The sequence below is a fragment of the Gavia stellata genome, chromosome 10, assembly GCF_030936135.1.
Source record: "Gavia stellata isolate bGavSte3 chromosome 10, bGavSte3.hap2, whole genome shotgun sequence".
Classification (NCBI taxonomy): domain Eukaryota; kingdom Metazoa; phylum Chordata; class Aves; order Gaviiformes; family Gaviidae; genus Gavia; species Gavia stellata.
In genome coordinates, this window is record NC_082603.1 from 15,040,804 (window position 1) to 15,065,101 (window position 24,298).

The 24,298-nt window shown below is 38.1% G+C and overlaps 1 protein-coding gene across 1 annotated transcript; it reads right to left on the reverse strand.

The window, feature by feature from the left end:
• Nucleotides 1-1,904: 1,904 nt before the first annotated feature.
• SLC35A3 (solute carrier family 35 member A3) lies at nucleotides 1,905-23,223 on the reverse strand. Its single transcript, XM_059821860.1, has 8 exons — nucleotides 23,185-23,223; nucleotides 11,304-11,509; nucleotides 10,258-10,412; nucleotides 10,054-10,176; nucleotides 8,757-8,928; nucleotides 5,007-5,125; nucleotides 4,367-4,500; nucleotides 1,905-2,075 (listed from the first exon to the last, which is right to left on the reverse strand). Exons 2-8 carry the CDS (start codon nucleotides 11,488-11,490, stop codon nucleotides 1,985-1,987), a joined length of 981 nt encoding a protein of 326 aa, XP_059677843.1. The 5' UTR covers nucleotides 11,491-11,509; nucleotides 23,185-23,223; the 3' UTR covers nucleotides 1,905-1,984.
• Between the last annotated feature and the right edge of the window lie 1,075 nt (nucleotides 23,224-24,298).

Consider the following 24,298-nt stretch of genomic DNA (forward strand, 5'->3'; position numbering starts at 1 on the left):
AATTACGGCACACTGGGATAAATTCACAGTTCACAAAGCTTAGCAAGACCTTGGCATAACTCTGAAAATTCTTTAATGTCTTGCACTGATATGATAAACAAACAAAAAGTTGATAATCCATGTCATTGCCAACACAAGGAAAACACGATTTTTACTTGGCTGACGTAAGTGGAATTTTTCCTTTCCCATTTACAATACTTCATTAAAAAATCTCAGAGCACTTGTACAGAATCTCCTTGTCAATCCACCACTAACACGTGGAAAAGACGATGAGGTACTTCGGTAAACATTTTAAAACAGCTCTCTCTTCACAACGTGTTCATTAACACAAGACAGAAATGAGAAAGAGCATGAGGGGGAAGAAAAACATACATTTTTACCACTTGCCATTCTACAGGTAAGGGACTATTGGTATGTTTTTGTATAAATCCATACCTTTACAAGTGTAACATGTGGATAAGAAGTCACTCTACATTAATATCCATTGTGAATAGGTCTCCTGAAAAAAGTGATTTTTAAGACAGCTTTTTTGTTTATTAGTTCTGGCATATTTTTGTGTGTGTGTGCGTGTTTCTGGCTATATGCAAATACTTCAACAAGTGAAGTGTTCGTAACAGTCTAATTGATCTAAGTTCTAATTGCATACAGGTTTCTTTGTGAAGTTTTTTTTTAGTTTAAAACAGAAGAACAGCATGCTTTTATATTTACCTATTCCACAATTAATTACTTTTTTATTATGTTTCCTTATAAAGTAATTCCACTAGTAGACTGAATAGCTCCAGAGAACCCATTTTGGTTTGTTGGCTCAAGGACTCCCAGAACAAAATAGTCATAATAACAAAAAAAATCTCTAATTAAGCTATTACATAGAAATACACTGAAAAAGCCTTGGAGAGTGCATGAGTAAACACCACTTGTTTAAAAAACACCTCTGTAATGAAGTACAGTACAGTATAGAGATGATATACCATAATAGCTCCAGATGGAGGTGTTACAGACAACAATAATGTATTTAAAATGTTTATTATGGGCTTTTTTTGAATTGTGGTTAAAAAAAATCCCAGAGGACATTTCAAGCATAAAAACTACTTTAAAGGTTCTACCAAGAAATTGATTTATAATCAATAAAAATAAAATGAACATTACATCTGAGCAAGCACTCCATCATAACCCTACTCTTAGTGCCAGGTTAGTGCAGTAATCCTCTGTACTGTGTTCACTGAGTTATTGCATCTGTTGGAATGCTACAGGCTATCCTGATGAAGGCTGGAGTATCAACACAGATTTCCAGCTTTCACTGTGAATTTCTCCCTTTGTGTACTTAGGTGAGAATGTTAACATTCTTACAATAGTTTTATATAAGCAACAGAACACAGGTTTCTGTTATTAAATCAGCCTTCTAAAAATAGAAAAATATTTGATATTGTGGAATTGTCTCAATCATACTTCACTCTTCACAGTTTTAATAAGGAATATCTAATTAGAACCATCACTTTAGAACTATGATGTGTATTCAGCTGATTTCATGTAAATAGACAAACAGTAAAAAACATATTTACTAAGATTAAATAGAGTCAAATTGCAAAAACATACAATCTGACAATGTTGTCATGTGCTCTTTCAAAGAGTGCATAGGACATATATCTGCAGCAGTCATTACAGTAAATTCTTTTGATGCAATCCCAGTGAGAGCTGTAAACATTCCTAATTGCTGTTTCTTGGAAACCTTTTGTTCCTTTCAAGTTTTTATTAGCAAGCTGCACTGGGCATTCCCCTGTCTTTCCCCCCCCCCGCCCATCAGTTACAGACAGTATCATAATCCACCTTTAACCCCTCTGGCTGTTCAAAACGACTCATAAGCATTTCTTCAATAGATTCAGGGTAGTAATCCTTTCCTTGCAGCGCACAATGACACTTTCCATATGCCATTGTTAGCAAGGCCCCCAATGCATAATCTTGAGAAGCAGGTTGATGAGGAAGTCTGCTATGCCTTAACGGGATTTCCTGCAGGTTTGGGATCATAACCATATAGAAAAGTAGCTGCTATTACAAGGACAGCTCCGAAGAAAAAGACACTGAATAGAATAGGGATGAAAAAAAAAAGTTAGCTCATTTTAATTGATGCAATTTTATTTATGTAATACAATGAAAGGAAAGGACATTTTTCCTGTGGGAACACAGAAAGATAAGTTATATTTGTCTGACTTATAAAGAATAAAATAATTTGCATATATTTATTATAGAACGATGCAGGAAGAATTTGAAATAAGAAACTTGCATCCACTAAGTAACGTATCATTATACTGACATATTCTGAAAATTAAAATTATAGTTTCATGGAACAATTGTCAAAAGTAATCAGACCAATCCTTTTCTTTTCCTTTTGCCAAAAGCTCTGTGCAAAATGCAAGCAGAAGCTAAAGAAGTGCAACTACCGTGGTTACCCAGCCATTTTTAACATCTTACATACATCATCTTGCTGAAGTTGTGTTTGCTTTGAAGTCCAAAGCTTATGTCAGAACAAATTACTGCTGCCCAAGAACCAGTTTGCAATTCAGTATAATCTAATTTTTGGCAGATACATAAAGATTTATGTAAGGAAAAGATAATAAAGACATCTTTTGTATTGTGACATATGGGCCTTTCAAGTTGTTTTGATAGTTACAAGTCTGAAACAAAATATCCAAAGCCAACAGACAATCAGTACACATTTTGGAAAAGAACCTTGTCATAAAGACATGATAATGTTGACAATTTGATCTTCTGAACCAAACACTAAAAAAACTGTGGCACATGACATGATAATCCTTCAGAGAATACAGTTAGCCTATTTCTGGACATGATCCATTGCAACACATTCAAGCACTTAAGTACTTTACATCTATTATCCCAATCAAAAATGTTTGTTGAAGTGAGAGAAACAATTACTCAGTTTCAGTTCACATAAATTCACTTGACATAAGGAAGGTACTAAAGATTAAGTTTGATTAACTCAAGTTAATCGAGTTTTATTAAATGAGATGGCTTCAAATTCTACATGCTGCCAGTTGGCTCCATCTCATTTAATTATTTACCACTGTTTCCATTTTCACCATGTTTGCAGAAGCTGGTAAGTTACTTATTAATTTTTCGTTTGAGCACACAGAAATTCTTAAACCACCTTCTACATTTGTTTTAATAGGACAAGTATAGGCTACTTATAATTTAAGTTCAGTATCTTCTACTTTTTAAGTCTAAATAGTTGTTCCACTTCCTTTTTTGAATGTTTAAGTAAACTCCTGCTAATATTGCAAATATTAATTTTAGATAAAAAGATGTTTCTTTATATCAGATACAAAAGTTGCAAATATTATTCAAAATATTTTTACACTATGAGTATGTGTAACATATGTGAGGAGTGTAGGTCAATTACAAACAAAATCCTATTAATGTGTCTGAAAGTTGGAACATTACTTCTACACTCCATATATTAACATGCACTGCCAAGACAAGCACTATTCCAGAAGCTACTCATGTACAAAACTCGCAGAACTACTAAAACGTGATTCACAAAACGTATTCACAGTGTATTGGGGTTAGAAGCATATAGCAAGCATTTTTCTCTCTTTATTGGTTGAGTGTTTTCACTAATAAATACGGTATTGTCTTTAAAAAAGAAAAAAGCTCTGCCCTGGGGCTTCGGGTGTCCTGGGGCAACTGATTGCTGTAGTGTAACTTCCATGTGTGTAGGACTGCAATTCTCTCTTTTAGAGACTGTTTTGAGATTGGATGAAAACCAGTATAAAAAGATTACCATCACTATCATTGTTCAGCCATAACTCCTCTTGCAGTGAGATGACTTGTGGAAGATCTGTCCACTCAGGGGACAAAGAGAAGACAAGAGACAGGCAGTCCCTTTGTCACGCTCTTACTCAGAACAGCCAGCAGGGGGGGCGGTGCAAAGAGCAGAGCCAAGGGCAGTGCAAGGCACGCATCCAGGCTAAGGACTGGCTTCAGCGCAACAAAGTAGGAGCTGAACAAACTGAGGGAGACCAGGTAGGGAGGGAAAGATGAGAAGGGGACAGTTAAGTAGAACACAGAGCCTGAAAGAGAGTCGTTTGTCAAAAGCCAAGATTTGAGATCCCATTATTCCTCACCTCTGTGGGCCTGTATGTTACAGAAAATTTAATCTTGCCAACTATACTGAAAAAAATAAGTATTAGTTATGGTATGTTATGAAACTAAACTTTTATGTGCAAGTTGTGTCTGAACAGTCTAAAAGTGTGGCTTGGACTGGGTTTTTTATTTATTTTTGCAGTTCTATCTGGTAAGCATTAAGTGCTCAAATTTTTTTTTTTTTTCAGCATACACGGAAAATAATTCTTACCTTGTAGGAACAAAATCTTGCAGCCAGAAGTAGGAGATCAATGTTGACAGTATAATAGAGAGAGAAGTTGCAAATCCCTTTAAAATGTTGTCCGCGTATTTTATAACAGCAGCAATCACCAGCCCTCCAAGTGCCTGAAAAATATTGAGGTTTGGATTTGCAACCTGATAATTCCACTAAGAGCATCTATTGTAACAACATATGCTTACTTTAGGAAAAGCTTTTGTCTATGTTTAGGAGCATTACATTTATTTTATCATATGGATATGTACTGTTGATGATAAATATTGGAGGAGTTTTTCTTTCCCCATTAAAGAAATTGTTGATCGTATTACCATCACTAAATTAGTGGAAATGCATGTACTACACATTTTTAGCCACAGGACGAAGGGCGTTTTTTTTTTTAAAACATTGCAAAAGAAATAACGCTTACATGCTTTTATGCTGCACAATACTTAGTCATATACTTGCTGTATATTTTCCAGGTTTTTATTTAGAGGTTTATTCTAATAGTGATAGAATAGACTTTTGACTATAGAATTCTCAGTAGCTTCAATGACACCCATTAGTTTCCCTAGTCATTTATAGCAGAGTAAATCCCAAGTGCCTTCACACAAACATGCAATTCAAGGTATCTCACCTGTAGAACAACTACTATCCAAGTAAGTTTATTGTATCCTTGAAAAAATCCATTCTTTGACAGTTGTTCTCCATCATAAATGTATACACCCATCAGTCCAAATATGCTACCAAAAAATCCTGAAAGTACAAGATTGATTTAAAAGCTTCAGGTGAAAAACATGCAAACAGGTTCCTTGTCCTGAAGGACCACTCACGTATACCTGATTTTAAAATACGACTGCTACTTGCAATACCATCGCATTCAAATGCAATCAGTGTTCAGACAGATATTATCTTTTAAAAGCTATTTTCCACACTTAGAACAAGTTTTGTCTGTTTCCATTAGGACATTCTCATAAACTTATCTTCCATTGCTTTCTACTGGAATGGAGTGATTTTTGTTTATGGCATATAGCAAAATTCACTTAAACACAATTTCAGTTTTCCTGAAACTAGTCATGACTGAAGGCTGAAGTTACACTATAACCTGGAGAGAAAAACAGGGAAAACTTTCAGTGGAGGAGATGGTCACTGACATAGCAAGAGCAGGACTTAGCAATTTGCCGATTCAGACAAGGATCTCGGAAGTGGGATTCTTCTGAACCAGTCTCAAACACAGCGAATGTTTACTAGTAAAGACTTAATGTCAAAAGAAGAAATTGAGATGAGATTAAAAAGTTCATGATTTGGTGAGTATAGAAGAGTTCTATCAGATGGGAAACTTTTCCTAACCTCCTCAGGCATGGAAGTAATGCAAGCACCTCCTCTGTGACTGATGTAAGCTCTAGTTGTGAGCAGGAAAGGGGGAACATTTTTTCCATTCCTTTTCTGTGAAAAGCTGACCTCTACTTTCATTGCATTTCTTTGTGTCTGAGAAGGTCAGCATTGTTTTGAACAAAATAAAATCTTCATTTGACAAGAAATAATTAGTTTTGTAGACATAATTAAAAATTCAGGTTTCATTCAGATTAAACCAATTACTTCTATTTTGAATTGATCTGCTAAAATAAATAAATAAAATGAACTATTCACACATCCCTAATATGATACTGGTATGCATTAAAAACAGAATTTTTCAACAATTATTCAAATATATTTTCCAATTTTTTCTACAGTTCAAATAATTCTCTACAGATATAAAAATGAAAACCAGGTTTAACATATGTTTTTTGTTGTTTGTGTTTTAAGAAAAGCTCTATTTCAAAGCTCTGACTTATGACTGACTTGCTTTGAATGATACAATGTCTTAAGCGGGCAACTATCTTGCATTTGCAGAAAGGATACACTAACGTATTTTTGAAAATGTGATTTCACGTTTTACATATTTTCTAAAAGCTGTATCAGGAAACCCTCTGTGAAATACGACAAAATTAATTTCATTTTTTAACTGAAAACAACCTTAATGTTAAACATTCTACTGAATTTTGTATTGAGGCAAATTAAGCTCACTGACAAAAAATAAGTAAAAAAACCCAGGTGAATCAATTCCCACTATTAGCACAGACATTTATGTCTTCATATATATCACAGTCCTAGTTATTCATTACCTTGAACATTTTGTGTTTAGACGCAGTTTGTTCTGATCTCATAAAACAATTACTGGAACATTTAATATATGACCAGGCTGACTATGAAACTACTGAAACTCATTTTTTTTCATACACACTTTTGTGCACTGTAGAAAAATGTGAAGACTGTTTTAGAAGAGATCACTGATTTTTCAACCATTATGAATGTTTAATTGGAAATTGGTTCAGATATCTGCATTGTTGCCCACCAAAGCACTTTTAGCATGGAAATCAAGAGTAGTAATAATCAGCCTTCCTTGGCAATGGATTTTACATTGTAGCTCCATCCAGAGCACCAAATCTTACCTTAAATCCCAGACCAAGCCCCAGCTACTCACCCTTCTCTGCCTCCAAAATTCCCTAATATAACCTTTCCTGATGTATCCCCTACACCCTGTTCAAGAAAACTTAGTTTTAATATACACAATTTCAATAAATACTAGCAGACAGTAAGTAGAGTTTTTGATCCCCTTCTCTATCCTCAAGTTTCAAAACATTATGAACATGTAAAAATATTAAAATATAATCAAAATGCAGTTCTGCATTTTTAGCTGAAACAATTTATAATTAAAACACAGCAATAGGAAAAGAAAGCAAAAATATTGCTTGTATTCAGACATTTTTGACCACACCAGTTTTTGACCAACTATCTAATTACAAAAAACCACACTATATCCTGTTTTTATGGTACTTCATTACATTCTACCAGACTCAGTACACAGCCCTGATCCACTAAACCATCCTCATGACTTAAATATGACAGTACTTGGATTTGTTCAAGAGTCCGTTTTAAGGTGCTGGAAAGTTCAAATTCTGCTGAAAGCATTTATTCAAATATGCAATAAATAATTATTACCTACAGGTAAAGACTAGAGGGATTCCATTAGAGCAAGAAGGGCAACTCCAACAATAAGTTTTGTTTCTGTTGCAAAACAGGAACAAAAGATATTGCTGATGTGACATTTCCAATCCTATAAACTGGACAAGATCGCTCTGAGGTGAGGGAAAACTCATTCAGGAAAATGGATGAACTCTGTCACCATTAAAATCTAGGGTCTAGAAGACCCAAAACTACTTTGGAAATAGAAGGTGTTCTCTTACTGACAGGTGCACAATAGGTAAGGCCATTAAAATAGTTAAGATGAACTGTCTTTTGCATGTGCCTCTCTCCAGTGATCACAGAATCACTAAGGTTGAAAAAGACCTGTAAGATCATCAAGTCCAACCATCAACCAAAAAAAAAAAACAACCACCACCATGCCCATTAAGCCATGTCCCACAATGCCACATCCACACGTTCCTTGAATACCTCCAGGGAGGGTGACTCCACCACTTCCCTGGACAGCCTGTTCCAGTGTTTCACCACTCTCTCAGTAAAGAGATTTTTCCTAATATCCAGTCTAAACCTCCCCTGGCGCAACTTGAGGCCATTTCCTCTTGTCCTGTTGCTAGTCACTTGGGAGAAGAGACCAACACCCACCTCTCTGCAACCCCCTTTCAGGTAATTGTAGAGAGTGATGAGGTCTCCCCTCAGCCTCCTCTTCTCCAGACTGAACAACCCCAGTTCCCTCAGCTGCTCCTCATAAAATTATACAGACAACTAAACCAAACTGACCTTTGTACTGAAATAATAACTCATTACTTCAACTTTATTCACAAACAAAGCAGTTTTTTCGTATTAAAAGTGCCAACCTGTAAGAACTGCCTACAACCCATAAAAACTACCCAGACACAAGAGAAAAAAAATGGTAATTTTAAAACATCTCAAAATATTGATTTAGAAACATACTTTGGTTTAATGTTCCTATATTCTCTAAAACAAAGTGAAAAAAAGATCAAAGAGGAATACTATCTATATTTATCAGATCTTACGAATTAGCGCAAAAGACAATCATTTTTATACACAGAGGATACACAGAATCCTGTATAAGACAACATTCTTTAGAAAATTTTAAATACAAATTCAATCAACAGATTCTCTACAAACTTACAGACACTCTATAAGCAAGTTAAATCAAGAACTAGGTTGAGTTCAGAAAGCAACTGCTAGAATTCTACCTAGCAGAGTTTATACTCTTGGTTTTAAAAGTACATTTATGCAGAAAAATGTTGGTGTTATTTTTTATTTACATATATTTTGCACATTTATCTTAATTCTTCAAAATGCAGTATCTCTAAGAGATGACTAAAATTAAACTTACCAAGCTGAATGTTTCTGATCCACACAGACTGCTTAGTTTCCTTTAGAATTTTCTCAAAATAAACCCCAGCAAATCCACTAGAAAAGCATGCTATAAGAACAGCGATCAGGCCTACAAACTGAGATCCTGCTGAATGTTCCTTAGCGGCTGTTGCTTGAGAGTCTGAAGGCCACTGGATGTGAAAACAATTATATAAAATTCACTGATAAAATCAAGTCATGAGTGTCTATAAAATGCAAATTTGTTTTCTAGCAACAGTAACAGTTACTAAATACAGACAATCACATGCTTGTACAGTTTTGTATTTTGCACCATAAATACTTTCAAAGGACTCCATAATTTTTATTTCTACATATTTGTAAGGCGTAAAATTGTGCCTGAACTGGGAGAATACCCATCAATTTAAACAGATCCAGGATTTATGTTTTATGAGCTGGAACTGTTTCTGAATCCCAGCGTGACTTATGGTCATTCACAGTCACCAACTTTTGTCACCTGTCAGTTAGTTACCTTACAGTTAGAAAACCACTTACACCAGCCATCATTAAGATAGGATGAATTGTCTTTTGCATGTGCCCCTCTTCAGTGATTAGGCAGATGACTAAAACAAGCTGAAATTTATGAAGCTAAATCATGCAATATATCTAATGCTAACAGAATAAAAGGCAATGCCATAGACAAAAACATACTGAAGAGTCTGTTAATTACTATCAGAAGGTTTTGTTCTAATTCTTAATCATTAAATTTGAAAATTCTATAAAATTTAATCCTCAGAATTTTTTTCAAATCCTTATGTTTTAAAATAAAAATTTCTAGGATATGCTAATATCTGCTAAAAATTCTTAGAATAACCTCTTATCCCATGATCCTGCCCTCTGAAAACTACAATCTCCTGTACCTGCACTATGTAGAACAGAGGCCAAGTTTGCCTCTTGAAAAAGTTAAAGTAAATTTGTCATGCTGAAACCTTATCACCAGGTGAGCTGCAGGACCGGCTGGCACAGAAGATCTGTGAATCCCTAATGTCTGAATAAGCGTGCTAATAAATACTGCTATCACTGTTATTTGCAGGTTGCTCCAGAGGCCCTGGTACATTCTACAGTAGAGCACTGGGACACAAAAGAGGTGTTATATTCTGCCTTTGAACCGTTTCTGGTGTCCTCTAGCCCTGGCCAGTTGTGATTCGTAGCTCCTGACCATACTCTGGTGCTCGTGTGCAGCTGGTATAATCAGTATAGAAATCCATGGTCCTTGAATAAACACATTAAATAACCACAAACCATCTGTTAATATTTACCTGCACAAATGCCACTCCTGTCATCAATATTACTAGTGAAAGCCACTGGTATACACCCAATTTCTTGCTCAACATGGACACAGAAAACAATGCTGTGGTAAGAATTTTCAGTTGATATGTAACCTACGAGAACCCAGAAACAGTTACTACTGCATAATTCATGGCGTTTTTTGAAACTTACGGAGAAATCCAAATGTACAATACCTGGTATGTGGCTGCATCTAGGTTTGACAATGCTACATACAGCAAGTTATTCTGAAGAGTATAAATTCCTGAAGGAATAGCAAGTTTAAGAGTTTCCATGGGTTTATTAAGGATTTCATCATGTAGCACTCTGTTCAGAGTCCGTAAATTGCACTCTACCCAAAGAAACAATAAAAGAAATAGACATTCACTAAAATGAGAAAAAAAAAAAAGAGATAGCAATGTTCTGTTCTTAAGATTGTTGCCTCCTTTTTATAGCTATCACTGCTATCAAGACCTCAAAATACTATCTATGTTTGTTTGACTTTCATGAGCCTCATATGTAAGAAAAAAAGGCTGCAAAGTGTCTTCCTGTAGCCTGGAATATCAGAACTAGAACAATTACTCAAAATACTTTAAGTAAAACTTATTGAAACCATCTCAATATTTGAAGATGATACATTAAAGAGTATCACCTAAAAAGTGCACATTTAGAAGCCTACAGAGTCATCAATATTTATGCATATACAATGATATTTTTAAGCTATTGAAGATCAAACACATATGTCAAGAAACCGGATAAATTCAGTCTAAAATGCACAAAATAAGAACTAGATTAAATCTGAATATACTTTTATTGAGCTCAAAACTGTTCTTCCTGTAGTAATGAAATTACTGCCTCCCTTCTGCATCTGCTGTTTATTATAAGCTTCTAAATTATCATTCATGCTTCGGACACACTTAAAGCTTTTCATTTTTTCCTACTTACTCATATGAATTTCTTAAAATGCCTGAGAAAACACAAGCTTCAATCTGTTAGTAGAAAATTTATTCTTGCACTCCTCAGTATCCACATTCTTTAAAGAGAACTCTTTTCCGCAAATATACAATATCGTGTGTCATGTGTTGAGGAGTGAAGTATGATTAGTGTCTTTCCAAGACTATTTCTTACATGAGAAGGGAAATGCTTTGTTGTACACCTGTACTCACATGGCTGCTTTGCAGTTGCCACTACAATACAGCACATTGATTAGGAAAAATTACTTGGTGCAAAATTTGACACATACTGCTGTCTTTGTAGACCAACACAACACAGGCCAAAATCTTCAGAAGTTCAGCAATAACTACTGCAGTAGAGGATAAGTAACGAGGTCCTTCTTCTTTCAGTGTCCGCGAATAACGCATGGTCAAGACTAAACTTGTGGTCTGAAAAACCAGGATGCCCAAGGAAAGGTATTTTAAATTGGTAGACATTTCTTGACTTTTTTTCTTCCTGGAAAAAAAAAAAAAAAGAAAAAACCCAAACCCAGGCTTAAAGGGTAATATGGCAGATAGATATGTCCCTTGGGAATCAGCATATTAAAAAAAGTTATCCAGGGAGCTCAGCCAAAGGAAAACAACAAACCTAACCTGATACTTAAAAAGAAAAAGTAGATTAACACTTTAAAAATGTTTTTCAAATAATGATTACAAATGGGGACGTATATCAGAATATTAGGAGAAGTGATAACTAATAGAGAAATTAAATGAAATATTTCTTATCTGTAATAATAATAATAAAGTAAAATAAGGACTACTAATTGATAATTAGCTTTCCAATAACTGTTTTCACAAAAGAAAGCTCCCAAGTTAAACCAATCATGGATTTCTTTATGTAGGTGAAAGCTCAGAAGGTATTTTCAAAGTGAAAAAGCCCCACACTGTGGTACTGCAGAATGCCCAGTACCGCTGCTGCAATAAGCTATTCCCAGAATGAAGAGATCTTCTCATTCTTCCACTTCTCCAAAGTTTTTCAGGCTGCAGTCTCTACCTTGCTAGATGACACAGTGCCAGCACAAGACAGGGTGAGGGTTGGCCTGCTTTAAATGAAAATGAGAGGTATGCCTGATGCTGAAGGAAAAGGAGAGTTGTGGGAAAGCAGGGCTGGATAGGAAGACATGGAATGGAGGAGCTGCAGGGGAGACAGCACTAAATCTGTCCTGCTAATTATCCTGCTCGGAAAAAATCAGTTGAATAGAAATGACTAGGTGACTGCACCTACTTTCTCATACTGCACTGATTACTACAAACCTTACATTAGTAAAGCTGTATCTTGCTCATACCTACCATGAACTTTCACCAAGCTGACATGGTTTTCTTTGCCCTCTGTCACCAATTAAAGCATCAACTTAGTGCAGGGACTAACAGAGAGCGCAGTTCTCATTTTGCAAGCACAATTTATTACAAGGAACTTAAAAAATGCAGCACTGCTATTCAGAATATTATATAATTTTCTGCTATTCTTCATATTAAGCAAGAAGAATTTCCATACGCACAGAAATTAATGCTTTCTATAAAAAAATTAACTACTACTGCCTTCACTACTCACATATTCAAAAACAGAGCAGTGTTTTATAATGCCAAAGTTAAATCAAATCAGTATTTAAGTTAACAAATACATTTTCAAGTAAAAGAAAAACAGTAACAAGTCAAGACAATGAATGCGGTTCTCACTTTCAGAAGTCTAGTGATGGCATAAGCAGTACTTATTGGATGCATATGCCACAGCTGTCCCTATGCATGTTTTATACCTACAGGCACACAAGTTTTGACTCATTAACTACCTAGTTTTGTACACACTGCTGAAGGATGTGCTGGTGCCTCTAAATATTCGAAGCTGAAACTGAAGCTGTTTCTTGCCAACTGCATTTCTGTAGCTCAAGATGCATTTCATAACAATTTTCATTGCTATTTTTTCAGAGATCTGAAGACATGTGCTATTCAAATATTTCTGACTTGCCTTCATCTTGTCTCTAAGCACTAATAGATTTTCTCCAGTCAAGTACACAAAGTCAAATTAATACCTATATGGCATGGATATTTAAGAGACATTGCAGTAACCTACAAACAAATATGAACTGCCAACAGCCACAGAGATATGAAGTACATACTTGTATCCTACACAATAAAATTGTTTACCTCAAGACTCATATGGCTGTAAAAATATTTGTAAAAGCATATTGGCAAAGGAGGAAGAAAAAAATGCCAGGATGCAGAAACTGATGAAGAAATACACAAGGATTCCATTAAGGACTCTTAATAGAAGATACATTTGTATGAACTATGAACTCATTTAACTTGCTGAAGAAACAAATACTAAAGATGCAACTGCACTGGACAATATAAATCAGACAGAAATGTAAAGCATGAAGGAGAAGAAAGCTGCAGACAACATTTAAGATTTGCTAACTTTTTCCAGAGGTTCTGGTGGAATAACCCTTTACATGAGGATGTTAACTGTGGAATTACACATCCCCAACAACAGAATGGAGAAGATCAGTTAGTCAAAGATTAACATCTTTGAAGAATATATTTGCTATAGCTGAGAACAAGGAGGAGAAACAGAAGAACAATTCCTGTGAAGGGATGAAGAGGGGACATGCAAGATCAGAGATCATAATCTCTGGAGAAATACCAGCAGAATAGAAAAGATAGAGGGAGAAAAAGGGAAAGCAAAAAAAAAAAAATCCACTGAGATAAAATACAGAACTGAACTTCATGAAAAGGTCTGCCTATGCTACTGGAGAAAACTGGCATTGCAGAACGCACGTTTATGTGAGCCAACTTGCACAAACAATTTCTTCCACCTTTTCCATCTACCTCATTTTTTAGTATTGAGACCTGACAATCTGGAAACACAAAAAGCAATATATGGTTAAGATGAACAACGCTAAATTTCATGAAAGCACACTTACAGATAAATAAGTTTTTAAACTTTTTGGTTTTCAGTTTTCAAAATGCTTCTGAACAAAAGACAGATAATGGGAACAAACATCTCTCCTGAACTGCATTCTGTGAGCCTGTGAAGTGACAAAGGGTTTTACAAATATTCAAAATCCTCAGAGATCAATTCCTTAACCTTCAAAATAGGTCACAATATCAGAAAATAATGAATTCACATCAATTTCTTACTGAAATACAACCATCTATTTACTAAGCAGCTTAAAATGTAATTTTAAAAGTAAATCACTGATACCTTGTTTTTGAGCAAGTATCAAAGCATTCAGCGTGAAAACATACCAACAAGCACAACAGTTTAATAAACTCATCAGCAAAGCCATAAGGAACACATACCACAATATCGTCTTGAACTACAGTCTCGTGTTCATTAGTATTCATGGTAAAAAAAGGCAACTTTCCCCAGACAACGTGTCTCAAAAAGGTGCCAGCAGCAGGAAACATTTCTTTACCATAATTCCCTCGTGCAGTTTCAGAGTTTCCGAAATTCACACAAAATGGACTTTAAGTGTCCAGTGTGATAGCTGAAATAAAGATACTTGTTAAAAGTTGTCTGTCCTGTCAGGGGTCAGCAAGACAGGCTTGTAGAGAACACGTGTGTGAAGTTTCATGCTGTACTTAGAAATAGTTGGTTCACAGAGCAGGAACTACAGAGTCCTGAAACTTACGTATGCCAATAAAATAACCACCCTCTACTGAGCACACATAATATACTTATCAGCTCTCCTGGTGCCTCTTCCTTTCTTTTTTAAAAGAGCTGCATATCAGTTTGTAGAACTCAGTGCAAACTGGGGACTGGATCCAGAAAAGGAGGCAAGTACTGAACTTCAAACAGTTGAACTGTCTTCAACCGCAGTTTCACAGCAGGTTTAGATTTACAGATTACTACCAGAGGTGTAATCGCTCTCTTCTAGCCATAAGTTCCAGCTACCCTTACTGCACCAGACTGTGTAGTCATTATGAACTATTGACTAATAGTCATAAATGAACTATGGTCTTCAATAACAGCCCACACTTTGATTGTCTTAAACCAATAATGAAATGAAAGTTCCCAATGCATTTCCTCTACAGAGTTACAACCAAGTGTAGATTTCTTATTGGGCTTTGGACATAGTACTCAGTACTCTCCAGGATGCATCTGTTCCAAAAATCAGATTTAGGTTTGCTAATTCAAAGACTGGAAGTCACTCAGTGACTTTTGAACTATATCTTACACCGAGAGGTGCTAAGTACCTGCAACTCATTGACTGTAATGTAGCCTGTCATATCTGCTAACTCAGTGACTAGGCTCATTATTCTTTTATTTTATTAGTCTAGGTAAAAAAAAAGTAAACCCCTTCTGTGTCATTTATTTAGTATATCATGTAGACACACCCTACAGCCAGCAACAGGGAAGGCAGGGGAAGAGGTTAAAGGCAGGTCTATATGGGAAGTCAACATGCAGTAAGCCAAGATGGTATTTACAGCTATGTAACATTTGACTTCAGTACACACAGGTGGATAAAAATGCAGATGGATACTACGTGAAGAGTTGTTCTCCTTAGAAGTATGAAGGAAGAGGACCCTGGAAAATTTTTACAGTCTCAGAAAACAAAACAAATCCAACTATACAGGAAGTAATACCTTCAGCTCAAAGTATCACACTGTGCGAAATCTGAAAAATACCTGTTCAAAGGAAGCAGTTTTTTTTAAAGTGGAAAATCACTTATTTCCATTTCATAACATTCATTCAGATAAAATGAATAAAATTCTGACTTGCAGATTTTCATCTCCCTTAGTAATTTCTCCACCACAGGCTAAAATTTCATATTTTACATTTCATTTTTATATCATCCCTACACTTTCCCTACTAAAATACTGATAAATTCTAATGTTTGCAGATGAAATATTTGGCCAAAAGGAACATAAGCAATTTGACTTAATGAACAGTGAACATACTGTATGTATTTTATTTTCCTCTACTCATGCTTAACAAAACTTGCTAATATTAATCAAGATTTACCACATGAGCAACAAGAAGATTACAGGACTTGTCTTAACCTTAAGATTTTGTCTTTTAAAGATCCGATGGTATAAACGCTTGAGGTTCTCAGCTGCTAAATATCTACAGTAACAGAATCTTGTGCAAAATTAAGGATTAGTTTATGAATTTATCCTATTCTTGAGTTTGTAGGAGGTCTCAAAATCTGACTTTTAGGTATCTAAACCACTAAAAAAATAGAACTCTAGAAGGAAAGGTGACTAATTGATTTTAAATACTCTTTAGTTAAACTCGGAGACTAGAGACCGTCTTGAGACATTTTCCAAAGACAATTGGAGTTATACTGCATATTATGGAGATCCTTCCAGCAAGCATGGCCTAACAGCATCTGCAAGAACAAAAGAGCAGAGGCAACTCCACAGATTCAGGCAATTCCAAAATTTCACACCATATACATACCATGATACAAATATATTAAGATAAAGTGAGCACAGAACATTTAAGACTCAACTTTGTCTAGTATCAAGTATCTAGTTGACTAGCATATTTTAGACTCATAGAAATTTTTAAGGTTGGGGTGCCTTACATTTTCACATATTATTTTATAAATAAAAAAGATGATAGTCCACCCACAAATGCACAGTCAAACAAATGAAATTTGGATAATTTCTCCTGCATCAATTACATTGAAAGTTCTTTCAGTATCCCAAACTATCCAGTATCCTGCATTACATTTCATTAATTCATCCTGAATTACTAAGAATGCCTTTCTTACAGTCAGTGCAGCTGGCTCACTTTTTATTATATTCATTAAATTTAATTCTCCTTAAATTTCTGAAACTTCAAGAGAATATCAGAGAAAACTTGAAAAAAAGAAATCAGCATCCAAAAAAACCCAAACACCCAACACTATCTCAAGAAGTAGCTAACACAACAAAAAAAAGCAATTAACAATGAATTCCAGTAAGTCACCTACAAAAAAGGAGGTTAATTTCACAGATTAAAACAACAACACACTCTGTCAAATAACTGAGCAATCCACAGGAAAAGTCATGCATGCAATTACTACCAGGTGACAGATGTAACAGGGTACATGACAGTCAATGAGTTGCAGGTACTTAGCACCTCTCACTGTAAGATACAATTAAAAAGTCACTTCAGATAGTTTTGGGGTATCTATGGTCATGATGTCTATAAATCAAGGTCCATTTACCACTTACCACTAACACATCTTTAGAACAAGTCCATACAGAAAAAGTGAGAGGAATTAATGACAGAGGGAGGGTAAAACGTACTGCTGGTTTAGGCTCCCATCCTGCAATTTACACCTCACTGGGTGATCCTAGGATTCTACACAGGCACAAAAGCAAAGGCCTTCCTAGGTGATGGCCTAGGGATGGGCCGTATTGAAAACAAATGCATGCAGAGTAACAGAAAATGGTGAAATAAGGCCTTTCCAACAGGCTATAGAGTTGATGTTTGTATTAATTTCTACCCATTTACCAAAAGATTTGACATGAAAATAACTTCTACTGGCAACTATTTCTTTACTCCTCCCTACTCTGTCACAAGGAAAGTTAAATTTAAAAATAGAAATTACTAACTACTATTATGCTTCCAGCCTTCACAGTGACGGCATTATGTGAATTACATTCCTTCCAGCCTAGCTATGAAACATTTTCACTGCTGACGGTCTTTTAGAGTTAAAAGCCAAGTTACAGGAGTTATTGCTATTGCTAGCTCTTAATCTATTTTATGATTAATGAGTTTAAGACTGCTTAACCAAACAAAAGGTAGTTGCAGATTAGTTAAAATACAAGCCAAACAGAAGCAGACAACCAGCCTCTTAAAACTGCAAAAGGCAAAGTTTAAGTTTTGTGTGCCAGTACACCAAGTTCTCCATCTGGCATCTGCCAGAAAACAAACACTGATTGAGTCTACCTTACAGAACGAGAAACAGAATAGAAAGTAAAGTACACCATTTCATTTCAGTGGAACAGGTATGGACACACTTCCAGGGCATTTGCTTTGAAAACAAGATAGCAGATTAAAGAAACAGGATTGTGTTCTCGTATTTCTCAAACGAAATGTGAACCCAGAGCTGATGCTACACCTATACACACAGAGTAAGCTGGCAACAAAGAGGAAAAACACAATTGGAAGGTGGAGCAAGAACTAGCTCACAGAACCTGAAAAACCTATTTTTATAAGACTTCCTTCTACGCTTTCGCATGTGCATTGCCCTCTTCCCTGTGTTGGATAACACACAAGTAACATGCTACTTTCTGTAACACAATTACATTTCTCAGAGGAAAGTTCTGTTCCATAAATCTTCTTTCTGTTAGACTCCATATAGCCTTCTTTTTACCAAAAGTATTATCTAATCCAACAAATAGTTTACGTATAGAAATAAATGGATGGAAGGAACCTCATGAAGTTCAACAAGGACAATTGCAAGGTCCTGGACATGGGCCGCGGCAATCCCCAGTATCAATACAGACTGGGGGATGAATGCATTGAGAACAGCCCTGTGGAGAAGGACTTGGCGGTACTGGTGGATGAAAAATTGGACGGAAGTCAGCAATGTGTGCTTGCAGCCCAGAAAGCCAACCGTATCCTGGGCTGCATCAAAAGAAACATGACCAGCAGGTCGAGGGAGGTGATTCTCCCCCTCTACTCTGCTCTCACAAGAGCCCACCTGAAGTACTGCATCCAGATCTGGGGCCCACAGCACAAGACAGACATGTCCTTGTTAAAGCAGGTCCTGAGGAGGGCCACAAAAGTCATCAGAGGGATGGAACACCTCTCCTATGAGGAAAGGCTGGGAGTGTTGGGGTTTTTCAGGCTGGAGAAGAAGAGGCTCCAGGGAGACCTTATTATGTCCTTTCAATTTATAAAGGGGGCTTTTAAGAAACACATAGAGAGACTTTCTACCAGGGCCTGTATTGTCAGGACAAGGGGCAACGATACTAAACTGAAAGAGAATAGATTTTGATTGGATGCAAGGAAGAAGTTTTTTCTGATGAGGGTAGCGTGACACTGGAACAGGTTGCCCAGAGAAGCTGTGAAAGCTCCATCACTGCAAGTGTTCAAAGTCAGGTTGGACAGGGCTTTCAGCAACCTGATCTAGTGAACGATGCCCCTGCCCATGGCAGGGGGGGCTGGAACTAGATGATCTTTAAAGGTCCCTTCCAACGCAAACCATTCTATGATTATATGATAAATACACCAGATGGTACTAAGGGTGTGCAGACATTTCCAAACCTAGTAAGTGCTGCTGAAGTGGGTTATGAACAAGATTTTACATACATAAGAATATTTACACTGCCAAATTTGGACTGCTATCATTCAACAACGCATTTCCTTCTTCCCCCCACCCCTGTAATATGTAATCTTTCATGTCCGTGTAATTTTTTTATAAACATTTCTAATAATCTTAAACCTTGTTTTTCTCACTTTAAAATGTCACTGTTAATGTCTTCCATCTTCCTCGTACTTGATACAAGTTTCTTCTTTGACTTCTCCCATAAGCTATCTATACTTGTCAGCTGTTCCTCCCCAAATACATGGCACTTTTAAACTAAACCACTGCAAATGACTTCATCATTTTAAAACTTATGTTGCTCTTTCTTTTGTTTTTCAGTTTGTTACTCATTCTTCCCGACGGATACATTATAATGTGTGTTAAGTACACTATGGAAAAAATACGCTGTTTTTCTTAGACCTTGTATTCTTCTTCAGAAGCGTTATTAAAACCAAATACTCTAGTGAAGTTTTTTCCTTACTCTTCTAGCAGAAACTGAGTAACAAAGATTTTTTTCACATGAAGGTTTCCTTCAGGCAGTATTTCCAATTTCTGCATTTACATTAAAAAAAATCTTAACTGGTGAAAAAAAATTAAAAACATCACTGCATTCAAATGATATTTTCATGACAAGGATATCAAGCACAACATAGTAGAACACTGATGAACCTTGCTCCTGCAACATCATCTAGCTCCCTAGCCACAACCCCATCTTGGCCTTTTTAAAATCATGCAGATACTTTTTAGCTCTGGCAAGCACACTTATGCACAGAGCAGTTACACATTAAATTGTAACTGCTAAAGATCAACCAATGATTTCTTCTCAGCTTTGCTCCAAAACCCTAGGCTTTTGCCAAGGATAGTGGAGGCTGTATCAGTGATTCACTGGCCTATCACTCAACCAGGAAATTCCACCATTGCCAAGTCTAACAAAGGGAATGCAATTACATACTAACTAACATCTAATTTCAGACAATGCTACAAATTGCTTGGGACTCAGGTAAGGTTGTCTTACAGGTTGACAGAAAACCTGGCAGAAAAGGAACTTAACACTGCTGATTTTTTATGATCTCACAAAGGTTTCTTGTTTGCTTTTTTTGGGGGGAAAAAAAAAAATCACCATTCTAATGTATATATCAGACAGAAAATGTTGGGCATTGTGAATCTTAAAAGTGAAATTTGTGGCTAAATACTTTTTAAGCCCACGCCACCCCTTTATCCTCTACACCAAACCTAAGAATCCAAAGATAAGATTTCTTTGATGGATAGGAATTTGGTTTCATGAATATTAACAAAATCTCATATGAGTATAAATATTCAGCATTCAGGAAATTCAGGCCCTCATTGAGCTAAATGTAACACCAGCATTTCTTGTAAGATGAAGACTTCGACTATGTGCACAGTAGTTTTATATTGACAGAACAGTCATTAAGCCAAACTCTGCCTGCCTGCCAGCATAGAAATTTGATGCAACCTGCCTTAACTGCCTCTCTTTTTCAAACAGTACATACACTGGGTTCATTGTGTAGATCACAGTATAGAAAGATCCTAGCAGTCACATTCAGATTCTGGGAGCAAGGAGACATTCAGTTCTCACTTTTAGTTCAAATGCCCATCCCTCCTCAAGCATACAGGAGCGCAATGGCACGAACTGAAGCACTGCCCGAATGCAGCTCCTGTGGATGTATCAAGCCAATGAAGGAGCTTGATTTAAGGAGCTGAAAGACTGAACATTGAATACAGCCGGGGTTCAGCTACAGCTTACGCTTATGCTATTTATGAATTACTAATCAAGTCTGGGTGCTCGAGGCAATGCAGCCACCCTCAGTCAAGGTGACCTAGTTTGAGTAGAGTAACACAAACCAGATACTACAGTGAAAATAAATCTGTAGACGCTTATTGCAGAAAGCTAGTAATTACAAATAAAATTAGACAGCTGAACAGTGTACTAAAGGGGTACGAAGATAAGACAAGAAGGTTCAAAAATTCAACAGGAAAATCCTGAACTCCTAACCATCTTACATTATCATGCTAGATCCTAAGAGGTACAGATCTTAAGAATCTCTCCTCCCCTCTAGAGACACCCTCTATTGATGTGATCCAGCTGTGCAGCCTCCTGAGTTCCAATGAAGGGACTGAGCCTGCGCAAGCAGCATGCATATGGGTATGAACCGAAGTAATTGGTGAAGAATAAGCCCAGGTGGTAAGCAATTCATGAATATTAAGAGAGGACTAACTATAGTAAGCCTGTCCCAAAGATCAAGTATATGTTGCCTTCACTTAACATTGACAAATCTGGAACTATTTTAAGGAGACACATGTGATTTGATTTCCCTAGATAGCTGGTTCAGATGATCCCTCTCTTTTTCTTGTTATTGCAAACAGCAGCATAACTAGCATAAGGAATTAGGCTGTGTAGGCAGCCTGAAGGATTGTTAAAGACATCAGAGTTACTCATAACAAGACATTGCTCTAAATAAAGCAAATTTATACTTACTACCACCATAGTCTTTCCCAAACCCGGTATTTTTGCTGTGCATTCTACTTCTACAAACCAGAACATCACACATCCCAAACCAATAGATCCTTATCTCCCAGAACTGAAATTTTCAATTACAAGTTCTCACAATGCCTAACAATGTACAAGGGAATAATGAGCTACAGTTTCTAAAGGAAGAGGTTATTGTAAATCAGCTTCTCCACAACTATCACCTCCCTCAAACTCACCCTGCAGCTTCTAAAGAAATTTGATGTTGCTTATTCTTTTATAAAAGAAAAGCACACCTCACAGAGCTAGAGCCTACGCTAGCAAACTGCCTACACAGCAACAGTTTTTATGGAGCAGGTTCCATGTACTAACTTAATAGAGAAGACCTGAACCAGTCAGGCTCAACTCAGTCCACATACAAAGACTTCAGATGAGTCAAGTGCAGTACCTATGGAGAAAGGCAACCCCACAGATTTTGGAAGCAGCACTCCATCACCTAATGTGGATTCTAAAACCCATTTTGTCAGCCTGCACATATGTTCTTTGTAAAGCAAGGGTTGCCGCAGATCCCAGCCCTCCCGTGTAGAGGCCACCGTGACAGATAAGCTTCCCAAATAACACATCGCTCCATTCCAGAAAGCAGTCTCAGTCTTCTCCACCCAATCATTCCTTAAAAATCTTTTCTCTGCTGTCCAAGTCTTCCTCACTCTGATTTAAAATAGAGTTCATAGGATTCAATAAAATGAAGCAATTCGGAGTACCTTTTGGCATTTATCTTTTACCTTCCAGTCTATTCCATAATATGTATTATCTTACTATGTTCACTATGTCTGCATCTTCTGGTTTTCTGACTGAATCCATAAGCTTTGTACTGCTACAGTGTTTCTCATTTCAAAAACCCAGTATGAAGTTGCGATGCCATGAAAAGACTCATAAAGTGGGCATTTCTGTTAACTTCACACCCAGCCCTACATCAAGCATAGCGAGCACCTCCTCAGCAGAGCACCTGGCGCACCTACACCGAGAAGAAACCCGGCAAGGGAGCCACAACCTCAGCAACGACGACACGGCTACTGACCAGATCCGTATCCCTTCCCAACTTCACAGATAGCTGCTTCCACACAGTAACCTCACCTTCACCCCTCCTCTCCCTCCCTCTTCCCCAGACCATTCCATTTACAGACATTTCTCTCAGTATCTCCTCAATCCCGCTCTGCCTCTCCCCAGCCTGCTCCCACAGACCTACTTCCCACCCCCTCCACCAACCCCAAACGTCTCCCCCTCCCACACCAAAGGCCTCCCTCAGGCTTCCTCCCTCATCCATAACCCTTGCGCCGCTCCCTCCGGGGCAGCCTCAGCCGGACTCTGCTCCTCCCGGTCCCAGCCCAGGCCTCCCACCTGCAGCAGCCGGCCGGCGGCCCAGCTCACCCCTCACTGCCGGCTCCGCTCGCACCAGCCGCCCGGTGTTTCCGGGTGCCGCGGTCCCGTCCCGCAAAGGCTCCGGCTGCAGCCGTGGCCCCGCCCGCTCCGTTCCCAGGGCCGCGGCAAGCAGCGCGCTCCGCCCGGCGCGGGTCCGGGAGCCGCCGCGGCGGGCGGCGAAGCGGTAGCCCGCCGGTCTGGGAGCGGCCGGGCCAGGTCCTTGCCTGGTGGAGGCGGGCAGGGGTTAGCAGGGGCTGCGGTGCCGGGGCCGCTGCATGAGGACAGCGACGCGGGCAGAAGGGTCCGCAGTGCTGTGGGGCGAATACTTGCGCCTGAAGCGGCGGCTGGGGCAGGAGGGGTGCCGCTTCAAGTAGAGGGTGACCCGTACCGCCGCCTCCCGCTGCCGCCGGCACTGGCACCGCGGCCCCGGCAACGCCCCGGCGGCCTTTGGGGAGGGGGGCGCCGCGGGGCCGGGCCGGCGCCAGCCCAGGCAGCCGCCTTCCCCCGCGCGGTCTTCTTCGGGGGGGAGAGGGGAGCGGGGTGTGGTAATGGGGCAGTGCTGCAGCGAACGACGCGAGCATTGTGTAGGAAATCCATGATACCTTTATTAACGAAGTGCAAGGCTAGTTCAAATTAAGATACGGACCTCTCAGAGAACCTCATTGCGTATTCCAAAGAAACAAATTGTCCACCAAATTTTGAAGGTCGTATTTAGGCAAAGCTCCTTATGCTTCAATTACAGCTTCAGCTGCTTAGGTTGATGTACTGATGGCTGGCAAAAGATAGCGTGGCCTGGGCGGCGTATCAAAAATGGGTGAAATCCTGGCCCCTCTGAAGGTGGTAGCAGAACTTGAATGGAAATGTATTTCATCAAGTACAAGTGTAAACCGTGGGAGATAAACATATTACCAACAAACGTAGTTTTAACACTAGGCGCACGTTCAACAAGACATTAATTAGAAGCATGCACTTTGTAACGCCAAACGAGCTTAGCCCATGGCTAACGCTGATGCAGGAGCTGTCGGAGCGGCCGTACAACAGGCACACCACTGCCAACTAGGTGCCAGAGCAGTGGTCGCTGTGCAAAGAGAAG

What these genes read in the sequence shown, in the direction of transcription:
- SLC35A3 (XM_059821860.1), bottom strand. Translation starts at nt 11,490, where the DNA reads ATGTCTACCAATTTAAAATACCTTTCCTTGGGCATCCTGGTTTTTCAG. An exon ending in TAGATGCAGCCACATACCAG is followed by an intron (nt 10,177 to 10,257) that starts GTATTGTACATT and finishes GGGTTCTCGTAG; the next exon opens with GTTACATATCAACTGAAAAT. An exon ending in CAAGATTTTGTTCCTACAAG is followed by an intron (nt 2,076 to 4,366) that starts GTAAGAATTATT and finishes TATTCTATTCAG; the next exon opens with TGTCTTTTTCTTCGGAGCTG.